Source organism: Rhea pennata, chromosome 3, assembly GCF_028389875.1.
Source record: "Rhea pennata isolate bPtePen1 chromosome 3, bPtePen1.pri, whole genome shotgun sequence".
Classification (NCBI taxonomy): Eukaryota; Metazoa; Chordata; class Aves; order Rheiformes; family Rheidae; genus Rhea; species Rhea pennata.
In genome coordinates, this window is record NC_084665.1 from 128,404,331 (window position 1) to 128,426,661 (window position 22,331).

Here is a 22,331-nt window from a genome sequence, read left to right on the forward strand (position 1 = left end):
AAATATTTTCCCACTGGACAGATGATTCTGTTCTGAGACCTGTGATTTGGGGGGACAAAGTAGCTCCGTTTCTCCTAGCGCTCTGTCCCATCCCAGGGCCCTTCCCTGCCCTGAGCCCTGGTCAGGCTGGCCCTGAGCAGCCTGGGAAACTCTTCTCCCAGCCAGGATCCATCCAGACTGCCCTGGGCTAACCCTTACCCCTACCCAGTGTGGGCTGGGGCCGGGCGCATTGGCTGGGCCAAACCCATTTTAACAACATCCTGATGCATAAGATGGTTCTTGTGCTGGTGCCTGCTTAACTGCTCAAAAAGTCCTGGCCATGACACCCATCAGGAACAGCATCCTTGCAGTCCTGAGAAGATGCACTTCGTGCAATGGCATGAGCTGGCCAAGGCCTCCTGCTGCTCCTGACACAAAGCATCTGGGAAACTTTGTTCTTGGAGGGATGACTCAAAAGCTGAACTGGTGTGCCTCCGGAAGGAAGGAAGCACTGAAATATCCCGCACAGAAGAGAAACAGCTTCCTCCAAGGGCTCGGCCAGTCTGGTCAGCTGTAACTGTCCTGAGCCTGATGTTACGCGATGCTCGGAGCACCTGTGAGCGGAAGGGGCAGAGGAAAAAGGCCGTTCGTGTGTGCCTGCAGCACTCTGCCAGGTTGCAAGCCTGCACGCAGAAGAAATCACCTGCTTTTCAGTGCTGCCTCCCTCCCCACAGTTCCCACTTCACTTGCCACATGGCTTGATGTGATCAGACCACATTGCTCAGGAGTCTAAGTTTAGCTCCACCTCCCGTTCAGGATCCCCTTTTCCCACATTGGTCTTTTTTCCCTCCTCAGTCCCCATTTTTCCAGCCTCTGCCTCGGCCACAGCTTCTGCCAAGTGTGGGTCTTATGTTTCAATCTTGCTTTTATTCCCACAAGTGGTTGCTGAAGCAAAACATGGCGATACTTCTAAAGGAGCAGAGATTGGCTTGGATGGAGGCAGCATGTGAGAAGAGGTGTGCAGCTATCCTGGTCTTCCTCTTGACAAGCAAAACCCTGAGAATAACTGACAAAAAGTCTCCATGGGAGTGGGGAGAGGAAGCAAATGGGATGCCTCCATCAGCAGTGGCGGCTGTGGCTCCATTCCTCGTCCAGCGAGACACATTGGTCCTCCTAGGAGGGGAGTGGTTTCTAAAGCAGCTCAGATGTTTGCTCCCTATGCAGGCTGGTTTCTCCTTATTCACCAAAAGTGTGTGTGCTCCAAACAACCTTCATTTGCCCCAACGCATTGCTGCTGGCGCGCTCACTTGTAAAAGCCACCCGGGGTTGCAAACAGGCACAGGGATGCCTGCTGTGTTGGAGGTGCCGAAGTCATCTCAGCAGCCCCATGACAGATCCTGAGCTGGTGGGACTCACGGAGAGGTGCTACCTCTCTGGGGTCCTTTGAGCCCTCGGCTTTGCCCTGACCAGCTCCCTACATGAAACAGGGGAAGTGAAAGCCCATTCATCTAGTGTTTTTGCAAACCTTTGCAGGTGAAGGGTGATGAAGATGGCTCGGGAGGACTGGCTGAGGGGCTGGAGGTACTCTGTGGAGGATGGCAGGTCCTCCAAAAGCTGATCACTTGGCCTTGGGATGTCTGCTGGAGGACTGGTAAATCAGGGCTCCCCACAATTTTGGGCCTCTCCGACCTGCTGGAGCAGAAGTTTGTTAATGAAGTTCCCTTTCTGCAGGCAGCTCCCCCCTTTTTGAGACCATCTGAGCTGCTCTGAATATCTTTCTTCATTGTGAGGATCACTCCAGGGACATTGTCCGGAAACTTTTTTCATAAAGTGAATCCCCCCCCCCAACAACACGCTCTTTTGTCCAATATGGAAATCTCTGGTTTCAACTCTCATTCCTACAGCGAAGTAATTGGCATATTTAATTAAGCAAGCCCACTGACATTTATAGTCAGATAGATAATTACTCTTCATTCTCCCAAGAAACGGACAGCTTGAGGGGGAGAAAGATCAAAATTACCCACTACCCTCCAGAGAAATGCTTGAAAACAGATCCACGTGCACAGCTCCTCTGTATGCCAAGTTTGTGCACAGCTCAGGGAGCAAGCCTGGGGAGCGGAGGGGAACGGAGGGGAGGGGGCTCCCCTTGCACTGCTCAGCAAACCCTCTTTCATTCCAGCGTCCCTTGCAGATGAAAAGAGCAAGCCCTGGGCTAGTGACTAAAACAAATGATGCCTGTTCCATCCCTGAGCTCCTGGCCGCGCTGGCTGTGGCCAGGCTGGGAAACTCTGCCCGTCCACGTTGCTGGGAAGGGGCAGCGGCTCACTGCTGGCACCCCAAGGAATGAACCCTCTCCCTGAAGTGCAGCCTCAGGATGAGACAGGGGATCTTCTCAGAAAGGAGAAGTCATGCCAAAATGCTGGCTTAATCTTCCACGCGCTAAGAAGGTCACGCTGGGACCTGGGCTCCTCCTTCCGGTGAACTGCCTGAGACTTGCAGCTCTCTTGGCCCTATTTATAGTGCTGTGATAGGATCAGGGGGAATAAGCATTTAGTGTCCCCTGAAACACACTCTGCTTCCCATGGCTGGTCCATGCTCACTGCTGTCTCTTCTCACTGCTGAAGCCAGCCTGACTGGGAGCACGCGGCCAGTCCTTTTGGAGGTATGTACGGAGAAACCTCAGCAAGAGACCCTGTGATGCTGTAGTGGAGAGCCCAGCTGCCGGGAAGGGATGAGGAGGGCAGCTTTCATGGCAAGGAGAGCTTGATCCCTCTGCAGGGAAGTGGAGCTTGGGGGTTCCTATGCAGCAAAAGCTGGAGTTGAGCATGGGTCTCTGGGATGGTGCTGAGGGTTGTTTGGGAGCTCGGAGCTGCTGCCGGCAACATGCAGCTCAAGGTAAGATCGTGGATGACTCTGTCTGGGAGATTGCATGGGGATGGTTAAATGTCTGAGCTCTGCCTGGGTCCTCTCCACTTCTCACTCCTGAACACTCCTTCCCCAGACCACTATCCCCACTTGGACTTAAATCCACTTGGGCCCATGGCCAGGGGGAAATACTGCGCTCTTAGCTGGGGCTAATCCAAATAGCCCCAGTGATGCCCTGCCCTGGGCTCTCCCCTGCCCCTCTCCGGTGTGGTTTGGTGGCCTGGGACCCCATGCCCAGCCTGATAGGATGTGTTCCCATGTAGACAGGCACCATTCATTTGGTGACTCCATTTATAGCTACATCTTCCACGAAAACGTCATGCACAAGGAAACAGAGCCTGAAATGCTCAGATCGCCTCTGTGCTCTGTCCTTGCAGGCACAGGCTGGCAATGCAGCTAAAAGAAGTGTTTCCAAGCAGGAGCGCAGTCAACGGTGAACAAATGCCTGAACCTCAAGGCAGGGCTTTGTGGGCTTTGTGTGGGCTTTGCCCCAGATAAGTAGGGTGGGATAAGAGTTTTGTGGCTTGCTGCAGTGGTCCGTTCTCCACTGCCCCTTGCCCTAGGGTGCAGTAGGATGTTTGGGGCAGGGGCAGGGGGGGACTTTTTCGTTTGTCATGGGAGAGAGATGAGAGGACAGTGCAAAGGGGAGCAGGAAAGAGTTGTGAAGGGAGGGTTGATTGCTCATCCATCATCTCTACCAAAGCCCTCATAACTCTGCTTCCTAGTTCAGTGGGTGACAACGCACAACCTACAGCTCCAGCTGCTTCGATAGATGAACACAGGCATGAAGCCTCTTTTGCTTTGCCCTCTGTTTCCAGGCTGAAGGAGGAAGGGCTCACCCCATGAAGCTGCCTATGGACAGGACTTGATCCTGCCTGGATTGAGGGATGCCTCCCAGTGCTGATGGAGCCAGCCAGCCCTGTCCTGCGTGAGCAGAAAGCCCTGCCTAAAGCACTGACAGCCCTCAGCCAGCCCTTGGTGCCCTCCAGCAGCACCAGCAGCTCTACGGGACAGCATCAAAGCCCATGCAGAGGGTAAAGCCTGGCCAGGCAAGTGGAGGCTCTCCTTCTGGAGCTGGTCCCAGCTTGGTGGCCACAGGGTAGCAAAGGGGAGGAAGCTCTATGGGGACAGGCAGATCCCTTGCCTGCAGTGACCTCCTTGGCAAGAGCTCTGAGATCCCTGTTGACGTCTCCTGCCCATACAGCTATCTCCTCCCCAGGCCACGTGCCGGTTGCAACTTCAACCACCAGCTCCTGAGGGTCTAGTCAGTGTTAGGCACATGTGCTTTTCCAAGAGGCCGCCTTTGATGATGAGATGTACAGGGTTATCCCTGGGGGCCATCTTCATCTGCCTCATGAATGTCTGTCCTTGCACGAGCTGTGCCAGGCTGGGGTTGGTATCACTATTTTTGGTAGCCGCCCTGAACGACCCCTCGCTGCAGAAACCCCTGGCTGTGGCGGAAAGCTACAGCTACGACGAGGGGCTCCAGGAGGGCACTGGCCTGATCCAGTGTGGGGAGTACAGCAACCAGGTGCTGCCTGACGGCCGGTGTAAGATCATAGCGACATTGCCACAGCTGGATGAGCAGCGGTGCCCGGACATGTTTCGCTGCACCGATGAGGTCTCCTACTGGCTCCACGAGAATGAGGAGCGCAAGCAGCAGATCATCGAGCTGCGGGAGCTGATCTCAGAGCTGCAGGAGGAGCTGAGGAACCACCGCCACCGCATCAAAGTCCTGGAACTCCAGGTAAAGCTTTTCCCTTCACTCATGGGGAGCGGGGCATCTGGTCCCTTCCCTTGCCCCCCAGACAGCACTTGGGATAGGATGTCTGGTAGAACACCGGGTGTTGTCCTGGCCATGGACTGAAATATCCTTTAAAACACCCGCTGCTCATGTTGTGTTAAGTCAGAAGCCTTCCGTTTTAACATTAGCCACCAAGCCTTTGGTGTGTTGTCTATGCTACTCATGTACTCATGTAGGGACCCCATTAGGGGTGAAAACATCTCCTTCTGCTTTGGATCCATCTAGGATGGGCTGGGGTTATTGATCTGTCCTATTGTCCATAGCAGGATACCAGACTAGACCCCAAAGTTTTACATGGTCAGTGATGAACCACACCTCTGGTGGCTATGACTAAGCAGGAGTAGCTCTAACCTCTAGCCTGTGGCACCCTTTCTGCAGTCTCCTTTCTGTGTGCTGGTGTTCGTGCTGCCTTGGGTCTATTCACCTATCCTGCAGGCTGAAGCTTCATGCTTATCTGCTCTTTCCAACCTCTTGTTGTGCTTCTGAAGCTTTCAGAAGTTTAGCACTGCCCTTTGATTTTGCTTGCACCTCTGTGCTCACTGTAGCATGGCCGCAGTTACAGACCTAGGGTCTGGAGGGAAGGGACAGTTGAGTGTTGTTGGGGCTGCCACAGAGATGAGCACTTTGGGTGAAACGAGTGCGAAACGCAGCTGTGGCTCGCAATGGGCTACATAGTGCTGAATACACTGAAGTCGACTGGAAGTGCCTTGGATAAAGCCCTAGAAACGATACTCTTGTCCTTGCTCTTGGGAGAGATGAGGGCTAATACGATCTGGCCCTGGGAATCACTGTGATTCGTTTGCTATTTTGCTGTGTTTCATTATCACCTATGCTCCTCCTTTGGGCTCCCTCTTTGCAAGGCCTTTCCTTCCCAGGATCTGCATGTGGTGCTGGGGTTTTGCTTCCACGTCTCATTTCGCTAAACCTTTCCATCTGCCCCACGCTTTGCCGTAGCCCAGAGACACCTGCAATACAAGCTAATGTAAGCCTTTGCTTTCATCTGCTGGCAGGGCCAGGTGTGGGCTCAGACCTTGGTCTCTTGGGCAGCCTGTGCGTCCTCGTGAGACACTGCCTTTGGTGCCCTAGGCCGTTTCCATTGCGTGGAGCTGTGGCAAGCAAACATGCAGTTAAAGAGACACACCATGCCCACCAAAGCACCTGCCTCCTCCCACCTCTGCAAGAGCCCTCACATTTGGTGACAATGAACTCTGTGGTGGCAATGTTGTTGGGTGCCTAGACATGGACAACTGTGTTGTAGAGATCTCCAGAAGAGCCAGCTGCTTTTGGACTAGGATGGGTGCCTCATGCTCTGTTGAGCTAATCCACTCATTGCTCACCCATGCAGGGTCCGTTCCTCCTGTACTGGCACCAGTGCTGCCTTCTCATCCATCCTCCACTTCTCTCCCTCTTTTTCTTTATCCTTGCACTGAGACAAGCTGGCATGATAGGTGTTCTGTCCTCTTGCCATCTCATGGCCTTCCCCTGGTGACATCTAGTCCCTTAGGGCTGTTTAATCTGGTCTTCCCCATCCTAGCTCCCTGTTTTGACTCCACGTTATACTTCTGTTCTACTTGGAGCTTTAGCTCTTTCACTGAGCATAGCTCTCCAGGCCAGAGCCAAGGAGAAGATATTAATGCACTAAAGACTTTCCCCTCAGTGTTGTCGCTCTTCCTCTGCTCTCCATTTCCAGGCTCTGAAATGACTCATCTAAATGCAGTTGAGTAGAGTCTCTTTGCAGTCAGAGGAAAGGCGGAGGAAAACAAATCTCCCTTCGGAGATGCTAGTTGCTCAGTGTTGACTGCAGAGGGAGCTGAGCTGACTGCCTCAGACAGGTTACTTGATGTTCAAGTGGAGGAAATTAGGTGTGGGGCACCCTCATATTCCTCATATTTAACTGTGGTAAATCAAGAAGCACAAAATAAAATAAAGCCACCCCTTCTTATCAGTGGTGGGTTTGGTCTTTGCTCCATTTAACAGCGCCCTAGTGACTCCTGTTCGTCTCCTTGTTAAGGATGTTACAAAACCTGCCAGTTCCTGTGGACCCAGGGACATGGCGATTCCTCCTTCCCAGCTGCTTGTGCCCAGCTGGGTGCACTCTCAGAGCTCTGAGGTCCCTCCATCCCATCTGACAGATGTGGCTGCTGCTGTTCCCCCTGGCAGGTCTAGCCAGCAGTGAGGCTGAGCACGTATCCCAGATGTGTATTACGCCTACACTCACGCACACATGGGGTTAAATTCACTAGGGAATCATAAACACACTCTGGTCTTTCCAGTTTCTGGCATTTCAACCTCACACATGCATATACAGCCCGGTCCCTGCAGCTGCTGGAACTTAGACCCACAAGCCCTGTCTCCCGTACTCTTGCTGGCACCTCGACATCTCTGGCATGCCAGTCTCTCCAAGTCCTGGCACCCTGACTTGCAGGCCCTGTGACCTGCACCCTCCTCTCCAGTTGCTGGCACTCAGACCTCACAGCACTCAAACACAGGAGAGAAAGTGAGATTAATCAGAAAAAAAGAGGGGGGTTAAGAGAAGACTTTAATAAGAATATTGCAGTCATCAGGCACAGGGCTTAGCCAGACAAGTGTAGTGACTGGCAGCCTGCTTACGTGCGACTGGTGCCTTTCACCCCCCTCCTCTCTATTTTCCCATGCTTGCTCCTCCTCATTGCACCCTCAGTCCTCCTTTCCTTGTCTTCAGCCTTTCCCACAATAGGTTTTACATAACCCTAAAAGCACCTTCTGATACCCCATCAGTTTTGTGCAGTTGCACAAGCCCCTTCAGCTATCCCATAGTACTCATGATAAATATATTTCCCCCTTCTAATCAGTTGCAAAGCTTAGATTGACCCTCTTCAGGGCTGTTCTCGAGTAATTCCTTGAATAGACCATCAAACAACAACCAAAAAGTTCTAGTCTTTGTTGCTGTCTCCATTATTGTGTCAACCTTGTGCTTCTGTGCGTCTCTTTTATTATCACTTTCCTTGCTATTTGTTATTTCTTCAAGCAGAAGCAAAGAAGTGCTGTTATCTAGCTCTAGTATCCATCATGCAGAAGTCTGTATTGGAACTCGTCCTCAGGCTACCTTAATGGCAAATGCAGACACATAGCTGCTCCTAGGACCTCTTGGCAGTCTAGTTGAAGATGAGTTGAGAGAGCTTTTTTGTCTTCGCTCCCAGGGGAGCAGCTCTGAAGGAGTCCTGCCTGTTGTGGGGTGACGCTGAGGCCCCTCACCCATCGGACCAAAGGGAGAGCTGAGCTGCTCCTGGCATGCAGGATGAACCCAGGTGTCCTGAAGTAGCCAGGTCTCAAACCCTACGTAGATGCCTGCATTTGGTTCATTCCTGGGGCAGAACACTAGCAGTAACTGTGCCGCCAAGATACTACCACGTTCAGAAAGGATCCGTCCGATGAGATCATTTGAGGCTCCCCGGGGCCATTTGTAGAGAGTTTTGGCACTTGAGTGGAAAAGGCCTTGAGCAACCTGATCTAGCTTTGAAATCAGCCCTACTTTCTGCAAGGCATTGGCCTAGGAACCTCCAGCAATTTCTTCCAACCTCAGTGTTTTCAATCAGTCTAAGAGATAAAGGAATGAGAGGGCTGGAAGAGCTGGCCTGCGAACAAGCAGGAAAAGAACAAAGTCTAGAGAGTTTAGTGGGCAGTAAGGAGTGTGTCCTGTCATCCTCCGAGCACTGGAGTGGGCAAAAAGCAAGAAGCAAAGCTGAGTGCAGAGAGGGGAGCTGGCAACTGACCGTGGCAGAACCTTTTTAGTCAAATCAAGAAAATCAGAGACAGAGATGATTGGTGAGCTGGTTGCCTGAGCTCCCTGCAATTTTCCTAGGGGCTCTCCCATTAGGAGTTTTTCTGCTGCATTGGTCTGGCCAGTTCCCAATATCTGTGCCAGCTGTATCCCATAGCATGTCCCAGCATCCCTGGGAGCCACCCTACTGAATACCCTGCTATGTCAGCTTCCAGCATCTGTAGATCTCCTCCACCTCCATTCCTCCCACTAAGAAGCTGTTGCTCTTGTAATCCATCCTCATAAATCAGCCTCTTGCTGCTGCTAGTTTGTCTCCCTCAGATTTGTCATCAGTATTTTTCTGGAAGCTCTGCGTGGGTTTGTCTGTCCGAGCAGAGATGTCTATCTGAGCTCAGTGTCCTGGGAGCACTTCAGAGTTGTCTGAGAGCAACAGGTCCTCCCAGGTCATGGTTCCTCTCAGGCTAATGGGGACACTCAAAATGGGTCAGAGGAGCTGCCTCTTTCCCTGCGCTCTCTCTGTTTTGCTTCCCCTGAAGCCTCCCAGCTTCACAGTAGGCCTGGCTGGTCCTTGGTCTCATCCTTACCTGCTGGTAAGAGTTTTCTCCAGAGTCTGTGTGTCAGTTCCCCCCAGGTGAAGGAAGACAAGAATTCAGGTCTCCTGTTCCTTGGGAGCATTTCCACCACTCAGCTGTGGCTGCTCCAAAATACCTCACAGGTATCTTGAGGTCCTCCTTCGCAGCCGGATCCACCTCTCTCCTTCCAGCACACACTAGACACACACGAGCAAAGGGAAATCCCTGGAGGAGAGCAGCCCTCTCTGCACCTTTGCTCTCTTGAATTGCAGTTCAGTTCAGTTCAGTTTGTGCTACTGGACCATGCCAGCCTCTGCTGCAGACCAGAACCCTGCTGCGCATGGTGCTGTACAAAAAAAAAACAACTCCGGCCCCACTGGGGTAGGCAAGTGGGAGTGATGGGATGCCGCCAGGAGGGAGAAGAGGTGAAGGAACCAGACAGCATCTGGGCCCAGTCACAGTGCATGCTGCAGCGTATTTTTTACAAGCAGCCAGGAAAGAAAGTATCAGCTGTGGAGGAGGGGACTGTCTGGGAGAAAGCATGACAAGGTTTGCTGGGAGAGCTGATGCGTGGGTGAACGAAGCTGGAAGCAGCCGGCTGGTGTCGGTCACGGCTGGCAAAGCAGGTGTGGGGTGGCCAGCTGATTTATGGCAGATCCAGAGACAATTCAGTCCTGATAAGGAGAGCATCATATGGTTGCACACCATAATTTCCTGTTTGCTGCCACTACCCGTTTAGCTGCTCTATATTTTGGGATACAAGCAGGCTTTCTATTAGTTATTGGTCAAATAATCCAGCAGTGAATATGCCATCTCATGGGAAAAACAAGCCAAGATATTTTGTGGCTGGGACCAAGGTGTGAGTCAGATCCTTGGAGCAGCTGAAAAGGGAAGAAAATGAATGCTGGATGCACAAGCCACTTCTAGCTGAAAGAAATCCCAGGCCTTTGGCAGCATCGCTGCGGTTTTGCAAGTGGTGATACTGCTAAGCACAAGCTCCCTGCATCCCCGCGTATATTTAATAAGCCACAGACTTACACTGACGCCTGGAAACCCAGGGGCTGTGGTCTCAGTAGGTCCTGCCCCAGACCCCCATCCGGGCAGTCATGCAGTATGACGAAGCACGGTGGGCAGCTTGCACACCTTTAGTGATATAGCGGGTGGCACTGATGGCCATAGGTACACATGTCCTGAGCTGCAGGGATAGACGTGACATGGGGTCACTCTTCACCCCCTGGGCAATGCATCTGGTCACTTGGTGTTGTGGGGACACCAGAATGTGAGGAGGACAGAGCTGCACAGGGGCTCTTTGGTGAACAGCTGTCCTCCTCTGAGCAGATATGAGTTCCCGGGATTGCCAAACCCCTGGAAGGGATCCAGGAGCACACTGTAGAGGTACTGCATTGGCCAGGGGAGGGGATTTTTCTGTGGCTGCTGTGGATTTTGGAGATGCTGTTTAAGGCCTGCTCTGCCATCTAATGGACAGGGAGCACCGAGCAGGTAAGGCTAGCACCTCTGAAGTGACAGTGCATCTAGAGCACATTTTGCATGTGCTGGTGGGATTTCAAGTACCCATCTCCTGGCATGATCTGTGAGCATCTCCAGGGAGCTAGGGTATGTATTGGCACAGGATTAGAGACTGATCATCCTGAAAACAAGCAACCAAAAGGAGCAGGAAGGGGCCTTGTATCACAACCACCCATTGTACACAGTGGATGTGGTCATTGCTGATTGCAGGACGCTGATCATTATCCAAAAAGCAGGAGCTGGTTCTTCAGGCAGATAAGCTGTGGAGCTCCTTGCTGCTGGATGTTAGAAGTGTATAGGTTTGAAGGGGAGACTGGACAACTTTTTGGAAGGAAAACTGAATGGTAAGGGGTGGCTAAATAGATAAGTGCCACATCCAGGTTGTGCAACCTGAGTTACGAAGGGCCGGAGGCTGGGAGGCCGTTTGAAGAGGAATGCTATACGCTTGCCTGTGCAAATCCTGTCTGTGCCTGATCCTGGGGAAATCAAACTGTCCATGGGTCCCACAGCAGGATGATGGCTAGAGCTAGGTGGAGAGCTGATGATGCAGGTGCCATCTCCACTCTGGGCTCCATAGTCCCCAGAGGGTTGCACACTGTGAGTGCTCCTCTGCCCACTTGCTCTTCTATGTCATCGTCCCCAGGGGGGTTCTCGGGCTGTCCCTCCGCCTCTCCACCGGTGTCTGGTGACCCACACGGACTCTGTGTTTCACCCTGCCTGCAGCACGAGGAGGTGGCAAGCCGCAACCGCACCGTGGAGCAGCGCGTGCAGGACCTGGAGCAGCGCTACAGCGAGGCCAGCACCTTGCAGCACATCCAGGCCACGCTGCTCTACGACATGCAGGCGCAGATAAACAACATCTCCGTGCTGACGGACTGGACCCGGCGCATCCCCGGCTGCTTCGGCCCCGCTGAGATGAGGCTGCAGGAGGAGATGCACCATCCAGGTGATGGGGACCTACTGTGGCCAGAGGGGTCTGGGGTGGTTTGTTCTTATGGGCTGTCTTGAGGACTGTTGTAGGAAAAGGGCATAGGAAAACTGCTTCAAATTCCCTCTGCATTGGCTAGGAGTCTCATCTCTCCCAGACAGCATTTCTGAGGTAGTCAGGAGGGCTCCTTGGAGAAGTGGACACCTCCTGGGGTGCTTTCCTTGCAGTCCAGGAGAGCAGTCCTGTTCTTTGGCAGCTCCTTTTTCTCTCCATGGATTGTGTGAGGTGCTCGCAGTGACCAGCTTCAGTTTGGACAACGAGGTCGGCGTTGCTCCCACCATTACTCAACCTGCAGTTAGCTGCATAAACCTGCCTTCCAGCTCCAGGGACTACATTTTTCCATCAAAGAAAAGAAGCAAGAAACTATTTTTATTTCAAAAATTCATAGCAAAATTTTAGGACTTGGGTGAAAACCTTCAGGTATGAAATCCAATCATTTTTTGTTATTTCTCACATACCTTTTTAAAATCAATACATTTAAACTTATGTCAGGTTTTTGGTGTTTTCTCTATTAGTTCCTGGAATGTCTTCCTTTTTCTAATGACAAGAATGGCAACTTTAAGTTAAAAAATGCAAAGGTTCAGTTTGACCAAAACCCCGTTTTCTGCTGAAGAATCCATTGCCATGCAAACATTTTGACCAGAGCCTGCTGTAACCACAATCTGGAAAGCTCAGCCTTGAGGAGCTAGAAAGGAAACTATGCTGGTTTTTCAACCTATTCGATTTTCTGTGCCTTTAGTAAGGGAGTGATGGTGTTTGAGGAGACAAGACCAGTTGTGCCAGGGCAGACTACCATGCCCCAAATCCCATCTCTCTCACAGCAGATCCCCAGGAAGAGTGTTTAGAAAAGGGCAAGAAAGAAGCAATACTTCTCCAGAATAATCTTCCAACTTGCCATGAACTGTGTCTCAGGAACTTGTAGAGAGACTGTCCTCCAGTAAGAAGCAGGCTGTGTCCGATGACTCATATGGCTTGCACAGCTCAACACTCAGGTGCTGCTAATGCCTTTCACCTACCAACCTTGATCTGATTTGAGCTGGTGACATCAGATTACTGAGAAGTCATGTTACTTTACCCTTGAGCTAACTAGTCTAAGACTTTTCCATTGCGCTAGTTTAAAGCTCTTTTGGACATTGATGACATGGTGGAGGTAATACCAATAGCTCCGCTGATACCTGGTTCCAGCTGCCACTGAGCCCTTCCCTGAGCAAGATGTGCTATGCACAGACACAAGGCATGAATGAGTGCCTAACTTGATGTCCACACAACATGATGGCCACCTTCAAATCAAAGCTGGGATTAATCTCAATAATTTTATGTAACTGGAATGCAGACTTCTATCCATGTGCACGAGTCAACTGGCCGGAAGAATCCCAGCCTGGGTGCAGCCAACTAATGTGGCTCTTCTAGCTGATTAACCTGAAGTGAACTGGGCTCTGCCCAACACACCAGATGCTTACTGGATCTAGGTTGTCTTTCCCTGACTGCTCCTTGCTGCATGCAACTGGTTTCTGCTGCCTGATCCCCTGCAGCAATGCTGCTAGTTGGCCTGGCCTATGCCATCCCTAAGAGATGTCTCCAATCTGTCACCAGTCCGCAGGGGACCGCCGAGCCACCGATCGCTCCCACCAGTGGGCTCAGATGTTGCAATGGTCTCCCCAGACCTATTTTTCCATCCCCAGCATGTTTTCCTTGTTTGCCAGACCCATGGCTTCATCCGGGCTGCTTGCCCCATGAGAAGACAATCTCCCACGCATACTCTTTGCTTCCCCTTTCTTGGGCCCCTGACCTCAGTGTGCCACCAGCGTGGTATCAAGGCCACACTGTGCTTCAGGCTGATCTAGCTGTGTGAACTGTCTGTGTGAGCTGCTATTGCACCTTTCTTTTCATCTCACCAGAGTATAGCCGTCTACACTGAGGCTCAGCTCGCAAATGAAGACGCTTAGTTTTGTGTGTCTGCCTGTAGGCATGCCCACGTGAACTGGATGTTTAAACTATCCACGCAAACAGTGAAAGGACTGAGGAAAGCGATTCAGCATGTGCTTTCCACTGCTGTGACTAGGGTCTTAGCTCAGCTACCCGCGTGCAGACACCTGGTGCTGCCTGCAATGCTCTTGCGTCTGAGATGCCCTCATAAGCCTTGCAGATACAAAACAGGACCTACAGGAGATGTGCAGCTGAAAGACAGCCAGAGCACTCCAGGGCATTGCAAATATCACTGTGCACATCTATGCAGACAGCTCAATTGAGCCGATGGAGGGAGACAGAGAGAGTGATTCTGCTCTCCTCTCCTACGTGAAACTAGAAAGAATTACCCTCTGTAGAAGTCGGTTTTAGAAGACAAGCTGAGGCTAGCTGCCTAAAGTTTTCATGACTGGTACCAGATAAAATAAATCCCATCTGACATATCCCAGCTAAGAGCATCTTTAGATTCTATAGGATGCTTTTGACCCCTTCTGTTATAAGACTGACAAGGGAAAACACCCTTAGAGCAGCAGTTTAAGAGAAGAAAAATCCTTCCACTGTTAGCGGCACTGACCACTGCTGGAGAAACAGGCCATTATTTATCAATGTATAAGACCTTTTTGGTGTGGGATATAATCCAAGAGACTTGAACCTTGCAAAAGGCACAACATTTCCGTGTTACTGTAAGGCACTCTGTCACAAACTCACTTGAATTAAAGACCATTCCTCAGCCTCAGCATCCTGAGTGAGGATCTGTGCTAATGAACCTTATCACTAATAGTCCATTGCAATCAGGCATGAAGCCAGCTCACTGCAAAAAGAGCAAAAGCTGTTTCAGCTTTTGGTGTTTCCCAGAAGAAGAATTCCAGGATTTTTTGCCAGGTTCTGCATTACGATTGCATGAAAAAGATGCTTGGCTTGGTTGCATGCCCCGTTCTTCGTACTGAACACTAAACTGCTTTTTTTTCTCTGCTTTTCTGCTTAGAGGTAAAGCATGCAAGGAACTGCCCCATTGACTGTGCTTCGGTTTACTACAACGGGCTCCGGAGATCAGGGATCTACAGCATCATGCCCTCGGTTGGAGGGACGCCTATTGAAGTATTGTGTGAAATGGACACAGAAGGTACTGCAGGATGCATCTACAGAATCTCCCAGCAAAGCTGGAGACTCTTTGGAATTTGTCTCACTTAAGCTGCTTCTAGGTTACATTACTGTCAGTGAGAGTAGCATCTCCAGAAGGGATCTCTTCCAAGGATGGAGGACTCGACCACTGGCTATAAAGGGGGTCTAGCTGAATAGCTCAAAACAGACAATTTGACTGGGGCTCAGTTGCCTAAATACAGGCATTTAGTGCCCTTTGAGATGTTCTTATGTAAGCAAGATATTTGGAAAGAACTAGTGGATATGACGCAGGAGATAGGGAAACAGAAGCCCCTCTGGAGTACTATCTGGTCACCAGGCGGGCACTTGAGGCATCTCTGGGTACTAAATGGGCTATGTGTGGGCAACCCTTAACTGTAGCTGCTGAAGTGTGAGGAACGAATGTCTCTCAGAAATATTTTGGTGTGTACAAGGGAGCAGGCAACCACATGCATCCTTTCTGTCTAAATATCTGGACAGAGGATGTTACTGTCATCTCTAGGTGCAAAGTTACTAATGAAGTTACTTGCAATATCAGAGTGTTGTAAGAATAATGGTAATTTCCAGGAAATTTAGCAGTGGATTTTTAATCCTTGCTCCAGGGGCCTGCTCCAGCCAGGATTGGTGCATCACCTCAACATGTCCCAAGCTGGAGGAACTGCTTCAGCTGCCCACATGTAGATGTCTAGTGCTATTTGAGATACCCAGTGGTATTGCTAACTGCTGCTCTGGAAGGGCATAGGTCTCCCATTGACCTTGTGCATATCTACTAGCCTGTGCAGATGTCTCAGAGACCAAGGACATCTCAAATGGCAATAGATACCTTTGATTAAATATTTGAATGGAGTTCCTAGTTCTTATGCTTTCTGGCTCTAGTGCTTTGGTGAAAAGGAGAGCTGGACTGAGTTTCTCTCAGTTGTAGAAGGCTGGTGTGAAGGATCTGCAGGTGACTGCTGCTTTGGGATACAAGTCATCATTAAGAGTCAGGCTGTTGATACAGTGTGGTCTCAATTATGTCATTACTATTATTTGTACGACCATCGTCACAATCTTGGACACTGCAGAGTGACATACTGTAAAAACACTAAATAAAAAGATTCTCCCAGTCCCCTTAAAGCTTACAGTATTGGAATAAAATGAGAGAGGAGAGAGGGATTTGGACAGATGGAAGAGCAGATGGAGACAGTGAGACAATACTGGAGAGAGCTCATGTACCTCTGTGGTGCTGCAGGAACAGTACATAATAATCCCAAAACTCCAGGCTCTCTAGTTTGTTCCAGTCCCAAAACATTTCCCTCCCTAAAATAATCAGCTTTCTCTCATTTAAAACCACCTTAGATCTGAAATGACCCTCTTACAGACAACAAGGGAATATCATCTTGGAGTCAACACAGGAGATGTAGAGCCCCTTTCCATGAGCTATGGCTGTGCGTCATGTATTATCCCCATGCAGCAACTGACACTGTATTCTGATGGTTGATGGGAGGGGATGTGGCAAGGAAACCTCTGAGCTGCAGACAGACCTTCAGAGGTGATGCTGGTGAGGACAACTCTGGCACATGTGCAGGATTTGGGGACCCCAGGCATGCTCTGGTGGTTCCCATGTTATGTTATCTCTCTCCTGGCAGGTGGGGGCTGGACAGTCATACAGAAGCGTCAGGATGGCTCAGTTGACTTCAATCGGACCTGGAATGAGTATAAAGAGGGCTTTGGGGATCTCAATGGTGAGTTCTGGCTGGGCAATGAGAACATACACAAGGTCACGAGCCAAGGGGACTACTCTCTGCGTATTGACCTGGAGGACTGGAACAGCAAGCACAAGCACGCCTTCTACCAAGTCTTCAGGTAGAAAGTGGGATGGCCTTCCCTGGTTCTTGGTACACACAGCTGGTTCAGTGCTGGAAGACCCCATTGCAGTCAAAGTTCCCTGCCTGGTTTTACCATGGAAACTTTGCTCCAGGTTGGAGCCTGAGAGTGAGCTAGCAAATGTGAAGCAGTGTTCAGCCGTGACTGACATCCACGGCTGCAGGGGAACGTAGCTGTAGGAGCACAAGGAACAATCCCCTACAGCTTCAGGGTGTAGTTTCTGCTGAGCTTCCCAAGGTTCAAACCAAAAGCAGAGTTTTGCATCCCCTGTTCTTGCTGGGCAGGTCCTTCAGCATCTCCCTGCTGTGATGGCTGAGAATCATATTTTGATTTTTACACTTTACTGATGGCTTTTACCTGTTGCTCCCAAGCTAACATCCTTTAGTGTCTATAGCTCTTCACCTTATCTAGTGTTTGTATTTATCAACATCAGCCATATCCTTTTTTGAACAGGGGTGACTAGATCTCTATAAATTTATGCCCTTAAGCATTGCTCCTTAATGACATTGGCAGCCTGAGGGCTTAGAGTAGACCCAGAGACTGCTGAAGATGCTGTTCTCACTGACTGAATGTGCCTTGGAGCATTCTCCACTAGCAAATACTGTCCCTGGCTTTTGTCATCAGATATCATGTTCAATAGCAGTGATCTTCAGCCCTTGCTGGCTCAGGAGCAAACTACTCGTTAGCTCAGTTTATGTGAAGAGCAGGGTGCTTTTTCTGTGGAGAGGAGGCAGGACTGTGTAATCAGAGGAGCTGTTTTGCCAAAGCTGCTGCAGACTTTCGTTGTGGTTATAGAGTCATGGTCTGCCCAGCCCAGACTCCTCACAAGTACCCTGAGTCATGACAAAAGCATGCACATCCCACGGAAGGGTGAAACACAGCATCTTTGACATACAAAGGTGGTGAATAATCGCAAGGAGCCTGGCCAGAGCAGCTCAGTGATTGTAGGGTGTCCACACTAAGAATGCACTGTCCGGGCTGGAAAGGAGATTTAGACAATCCCACCGAATAGTCTGACCTGTGCCTGTTGCTTGCAGCATTGAGGACGAGACAAACTATTACCGCCTGCATGTGGATGGGTTCAGTGGGACGGTGGAGGATTCCTTTGCCTGGTACCACAACAAGAGGAGCTTCAGCACACCTGACTCGGGGAACATCTGTGCTGAGATTTCCCATGGAGGCTGGTGGTACCATCAGTGCTTTTTCTCCAACCTCAATGGGGTGTACTACAAGGTAAGTTAGAGGAAAGAGGACACAGATATCAGCATGCAAGGCCCGAGGCTGGGAGGGAGCTGTCAGTCATCACATCACAGCAATCCTTCCTGGCTTGACCAGCTCATGTTCTCCAGGGAGGGTACAAAGCAAATGCTGGGCATCAAGTCAGTCCAGCTCTTCAGTGCCACAGGCTAGGTATGAGTATTGAGACACTCTTACAAACTCTGCTTTGGGACCATGCAATGGCAGCTCTCTGTTTAGGTGACTCATGTGGCCTGAGACTGAGGACACCAGCTCCCATAGGAGCACTCAAAAAATGCTTTACATGCTCCTTTTACTGTGTCATCTCTAAGTTTTTTGCTCCTGTGCTTGGGAGCATCCAGTTTTTAAGAGTTCACAGAATCACAGAATGGTTGAGGTTGGAAGGAACCTCTGGAGATCATCTTGTTCAACCCTCCTGCTTAAGCAGGATCACCTAGAGCATGTTGGACAGGATCATGTCCAGGCGGGTTTTGAATGTCTCCAGAGAAGGAGACTCCACAATCTCTCTGGGCAACCTCTTCCAGGGCTCTGTCACTCTCACAGTAAAGAAGTTTTTCCTTATATTCAGGGGAACTTTCTGTGTTTCATCTGGATATTCCCATCTGCATGACACTTCCATGTATTTCCCATACCTGACTGTCCTTTCTCTGCATCACAGGGTGGCCGATACTCCATTAAAAACCGCAAGATACTGGGGCCGGATGGTGTTGTGTGGTACTCATGGAAGGACACAGACTACTACTCCCTGAAGAAGGTTGTCATGATGATTCGACCACGCACTTTTCGGCCCCATATCTCCCCATGAAGGAACCTGGGATGGTCTTTATTTCTTCTAATGGTAAACTCTAGAAAAAGAGGCTGGAAATAGTTTGTTTTAAGCAGAAACTGATACTGGAGACTGCTAAGGGATGGAGCCACCATCCTTCTTGCTGCCTCTTCGCTTTTGGGGCAGCCTCAGAAGAACTGAACCAACAGCAGGAGCGCCAAGGCCTTTAACATGTGTTGGGATAGCAAAAGCTCTCCTAGACCATCTAGGGAAGGTGATGGCTGAGAATGACTTTGCAAAATCAAGCATAGGAATGTGCAGGGATTGGTGCTGAGATGGTCCCTGGGGAGCCAGGGAGAACCAGGACACATCACGCAGGGACAGCATCGCAGGCAAGAGAGGAGGCAGGTCTGCAGTGACTCTCATCGTCTCTCACAGGGATCTTGTGTGTCACCCATGGACCTTAGCTACCTGCAATAATTATATTCCAAGTAAAAGGATTTAAAAATCAGGATGCTGGAAGTTGCCATTTTTCATTTCATTTTTATGTCTTCTTCCTTCCTTAAGCAAAGAACTTTTGATGAATTTTCTAACTATGTTAAAAGTGGTCTGCAGGGATGATTGATTACACATAATTTTAAGTCTTCTCTTACTGCCTTACTCTGGATAAAGAAGACGCAAGATTTGTTGTTGTTGTCTTTTATTCTTTTTTTTTCATTTAAAGTTGCAGCAAGATCCCTTCCTTTTTTTCCTGACTTTGCCTCTTTGTAGGATCTAGAGATGGAGATTGACTTACCTTCAGCCCTTTTTGTGTTTGGTGATGAATATTTAATTAAATTACCTGTTTCCTGTTTCATGTGAGCAGATGAGTTCAAAGAAGGTTCAAAGAACAAGAATGGCAGATGCATTAGAGACAAAATGCTGTTCCTCTGAACTAATTGTCTCCTGTTTGGTGCTGGGTTGGCTCCCTGGTGGTTTCTGTAGCTTTCGTTCTGTTCTGGACTATGTTCTTTCACTTGTATCTTCATTTTTCACTGGCAAATTAAGTAGGAAAGTTACCTTTTATACATCTGAAAAACTAATATCTCAAGCTAATAAAACGACACAATTTGTCTTTGCCCTTGTTAGGGTTGCCTTCGTAGTCTTTCTGGATGTGTCCAAGACGTGTTTGATGATGTCCTGGAGTTACAATGGGCTGATCCACACTGCCATTATCGCATCCCTTGCAACGTGTATCTGGGCACTTGTACTGTACCGGCGGTGGGGTGGGGAAACACCCTTCCTCCGGAGTGCATGGGTCTGCAGTAATGCTGTTACTGCAGAGTCCGGCCCTCCCCCTTTGCATTGCAGGCTTGAGACATAACTGATTTGAGAGGTTACGATGTTCACTGATTAAGCAATATGCTAAGAAACTAAAAAATTACTTGAATAATCAATAATATAATTAACGAATAATCGCGCCATTATTATTAATCTACAGTTTTGTTTTACACATTGCTAGATACAACAATAACGATACCACTCTTAAATTGCATTAATCTCACACAGCTACTATTGAATTACAGTTTTAGCATCCTTGCCTCCCCACACTCACAGAATCACACCAAATCACAGAATGGCTGAGGTTGGAAGGGACCTGTGGAGATCATCTAGTTCAACCCCCTCCCACTCAAGCAGGATCACCTAGGGCATGTTAGATTGGAAGGTCATGTCCAGGTGGGTTTTGAATATCTCTAGAGAAGGAGACTCCACAACATCTCTGGGTAACCTCCCCTTGGTGAATCCCTGCTGGGTACGCCTGATCACCTTTTTTTCCTCCATATGCTTGGAGATGACATCCAGGATCAGCTGTTCCATCACGTTTCAAGGGATGGAGGTGAGGCTGACTGACCTGTTGTTTCCTGGATCCTTCTTCTTACCCTTTTTGAAGATTAGAGCGACACTGGCTTGCTTCCAGTCCTTAGGCACTTCTCAAGTTCTCCAAGACATTTCCAAGATGATGGAGAGTGACCTAGTAGTAAATCTGCCAGCTCCCTCAGTACTCATGGGTGCATCCCATCAGGGCCTATGGATTTGTGGGTGTCAAATTTGCCTAAATGATCTCTAACCTGATCCTCCTTGATCAAGGAAAAAAATCTTCCTTTCTCCAGACTTTCTCCCTTGTCTCCAGGCTTGGGGGTTACTGAGGACTGGCCTTAGCAGTGAAGACTGAAGCAAGGAAGGCATTCAGTAACTCTGCGTTCTCTGTATCCTTCATCACCAGGGTCCCTGCCCCATTCAGCAGTGGGTCCACATTTTCCCTAGTCTTCCTTTTGCTACCAGCATCTTTGAAGAAGCCCTTCTTGTTGTCCTTGACATCCCTTGCCAGATTTAATTCCTAATGGGCCTGAGCCTTCCTCGTTGCATTCCTGCATACTCTGATAATGTTCTTATATTCCTCCCAAGTGGCCACTCCCTTTTTTCCATATTCTGTGTGCTTTCTTCTGTTTGATTTTTGCCAGGAGCTCCTAACTCATCCAGGCAGGTCTCCTGCCCCTTTTGTTTGACTTTTAGTACTCATAGGGATGCTCTCCTTAGTCCTAAGGTGCAAGTCTCTCCCTCTTTACCCTTCTGCACCAGGCCTGTAGGCCACAGCCCTGATGGAGAGTCCAGTGGGTTATCCAAGCAGGTCCTTCCAGCATCTGAGGCGATTGGGTCCACAGATCAGTGTCACCACCATCCCTAGATATCTGTCCTCTTACCATCAGATTCCCCAGCCTCCTTTGTTTTTCCTGGTTTTATACTTTATTCTCAAATTTTTTCTGTTTCTGGATCCACTCCATCCCTGCTTTTGCACCTCTCTTTTTCAGCCCAAACACCTTTCACATGAACAACCTGCCCCTAACTAGTCTTTCCTCTTGGTTCTAGTTCTGCTTCGTCTATACTCAGTTTTGGTGTTTCTGGCAGCAACGAGAAATTCGATGTCGCTGGTGCTTCGGAGGTGCTGAGGCAATCTCAGCCTTCTGTGGTACTACTGTTATGGTTGCTTGGGTACAGGTGACCTTATGAGATTCGGTGCCCCAAAACTCCCACATAGTTATTGGGTTACCAGCAGGAGAGGTGAGATCGGCTGGAGAAGGCCTGTCTGGTTCTCATGCCTCAGGGCCTGGCATGTGCCGTAACACATCTCATATCATACCACACCTTGAGATGTGTGTAGAAAATACCATACCTTTTCTATCACATATCCTGACTGTGCCCGTGGGATGGTGCTTCAGGAGGGGGAATCTGCTGCATAGGTGAGGTCTGGTCTCCATTGCCTTCTCTGAAGGTAGGGACTTGATTAGGGACAACCAGGCTCAAGGCTCGAGGCTCTCTTTGCTCATGGGGTATGAGCATCTACTGCCATTTAAGACTCCCTGGACATCATAGACAGACCCTTGGGGTGGCCAGAGGTGACGTGGGACTCATGGGACAAGGGGCCCTGCTGGAGGAGCATCTGGGAACCTGATGGGAAACGTTGGGGGGGGGGAGGTTCTCAAATGGCTCCACATACCTACACGTGGAATGTAGGAATTTTACCCCATTACTAGCCCAAACATCAACTTTTGCAACCCCCAAATCCAACCAGAGGAGTCCTGCTGTTGAAGTTGACATGAAACTCATCCCAGAATGCCATGGGCCCTCACGCCCCATAGCTTATAGAGGATGGGGCAGTGGGGATACTTCCCCTGTCGCTGCTTCTCTGTACAGGGCTGACAATCCTGTCCCAGGATTGTGCGAGTGCTGCACAAAGTCCAGGC

General features: G+C 49.8%; 1 protein-coding gene across 1 annotated transcript; it reads left to right on the plus strand.

Moving 5' to 3' along the window:
- The first annotated feature begins 4,213 nt into the window (after positions 1–4,213).
- Positions 4,214–18,588, plus strand: LOC134138940 (angiopoietin-related protein 7-like). Its single transcript, XM_062573131.1, has 6 exons — positions 4,214–4,651; positions 11,291–11,513; positions 14,506–14,643; positions 16,289–16,505; positions 17,564–17,759; positions 18,442–18,588. Exons 1-6 carry the CDS (start codon positions 4,214–4,216, stop codon positions 18,586–18,588), a joined length of 1,359 nt encoding a protein of 452 aa, XP_062429115.1.
- Positions 18,589–22,331: the final 3,743 nt, after the last annotated feature.

Bases quoted from the DNA above. Each gene is read 5' to 3' on its own strand.
- LOC134138940 (XM_062573131.1), top strand. From the start codon at position 4,214: ATGAGATGTACAGGGTTATCCCTGGGGGCCATCTTCATCTGCCTCATG. The intron at 14,644-16,288 runs GTACTGCAGGAT...CTCTCCTGGCAG, and splicing joins GTGTGAAATGGACACAGAAG to GTGGGGGCTGGACAGTCATA. The intron at 17,760-18,441 runs GTAAGTTAGAGG...TCTGCATCACAG, and splicing joins TCAATGGGGTGTACTACAAG to GGTGGCCGATACTCCATTAA.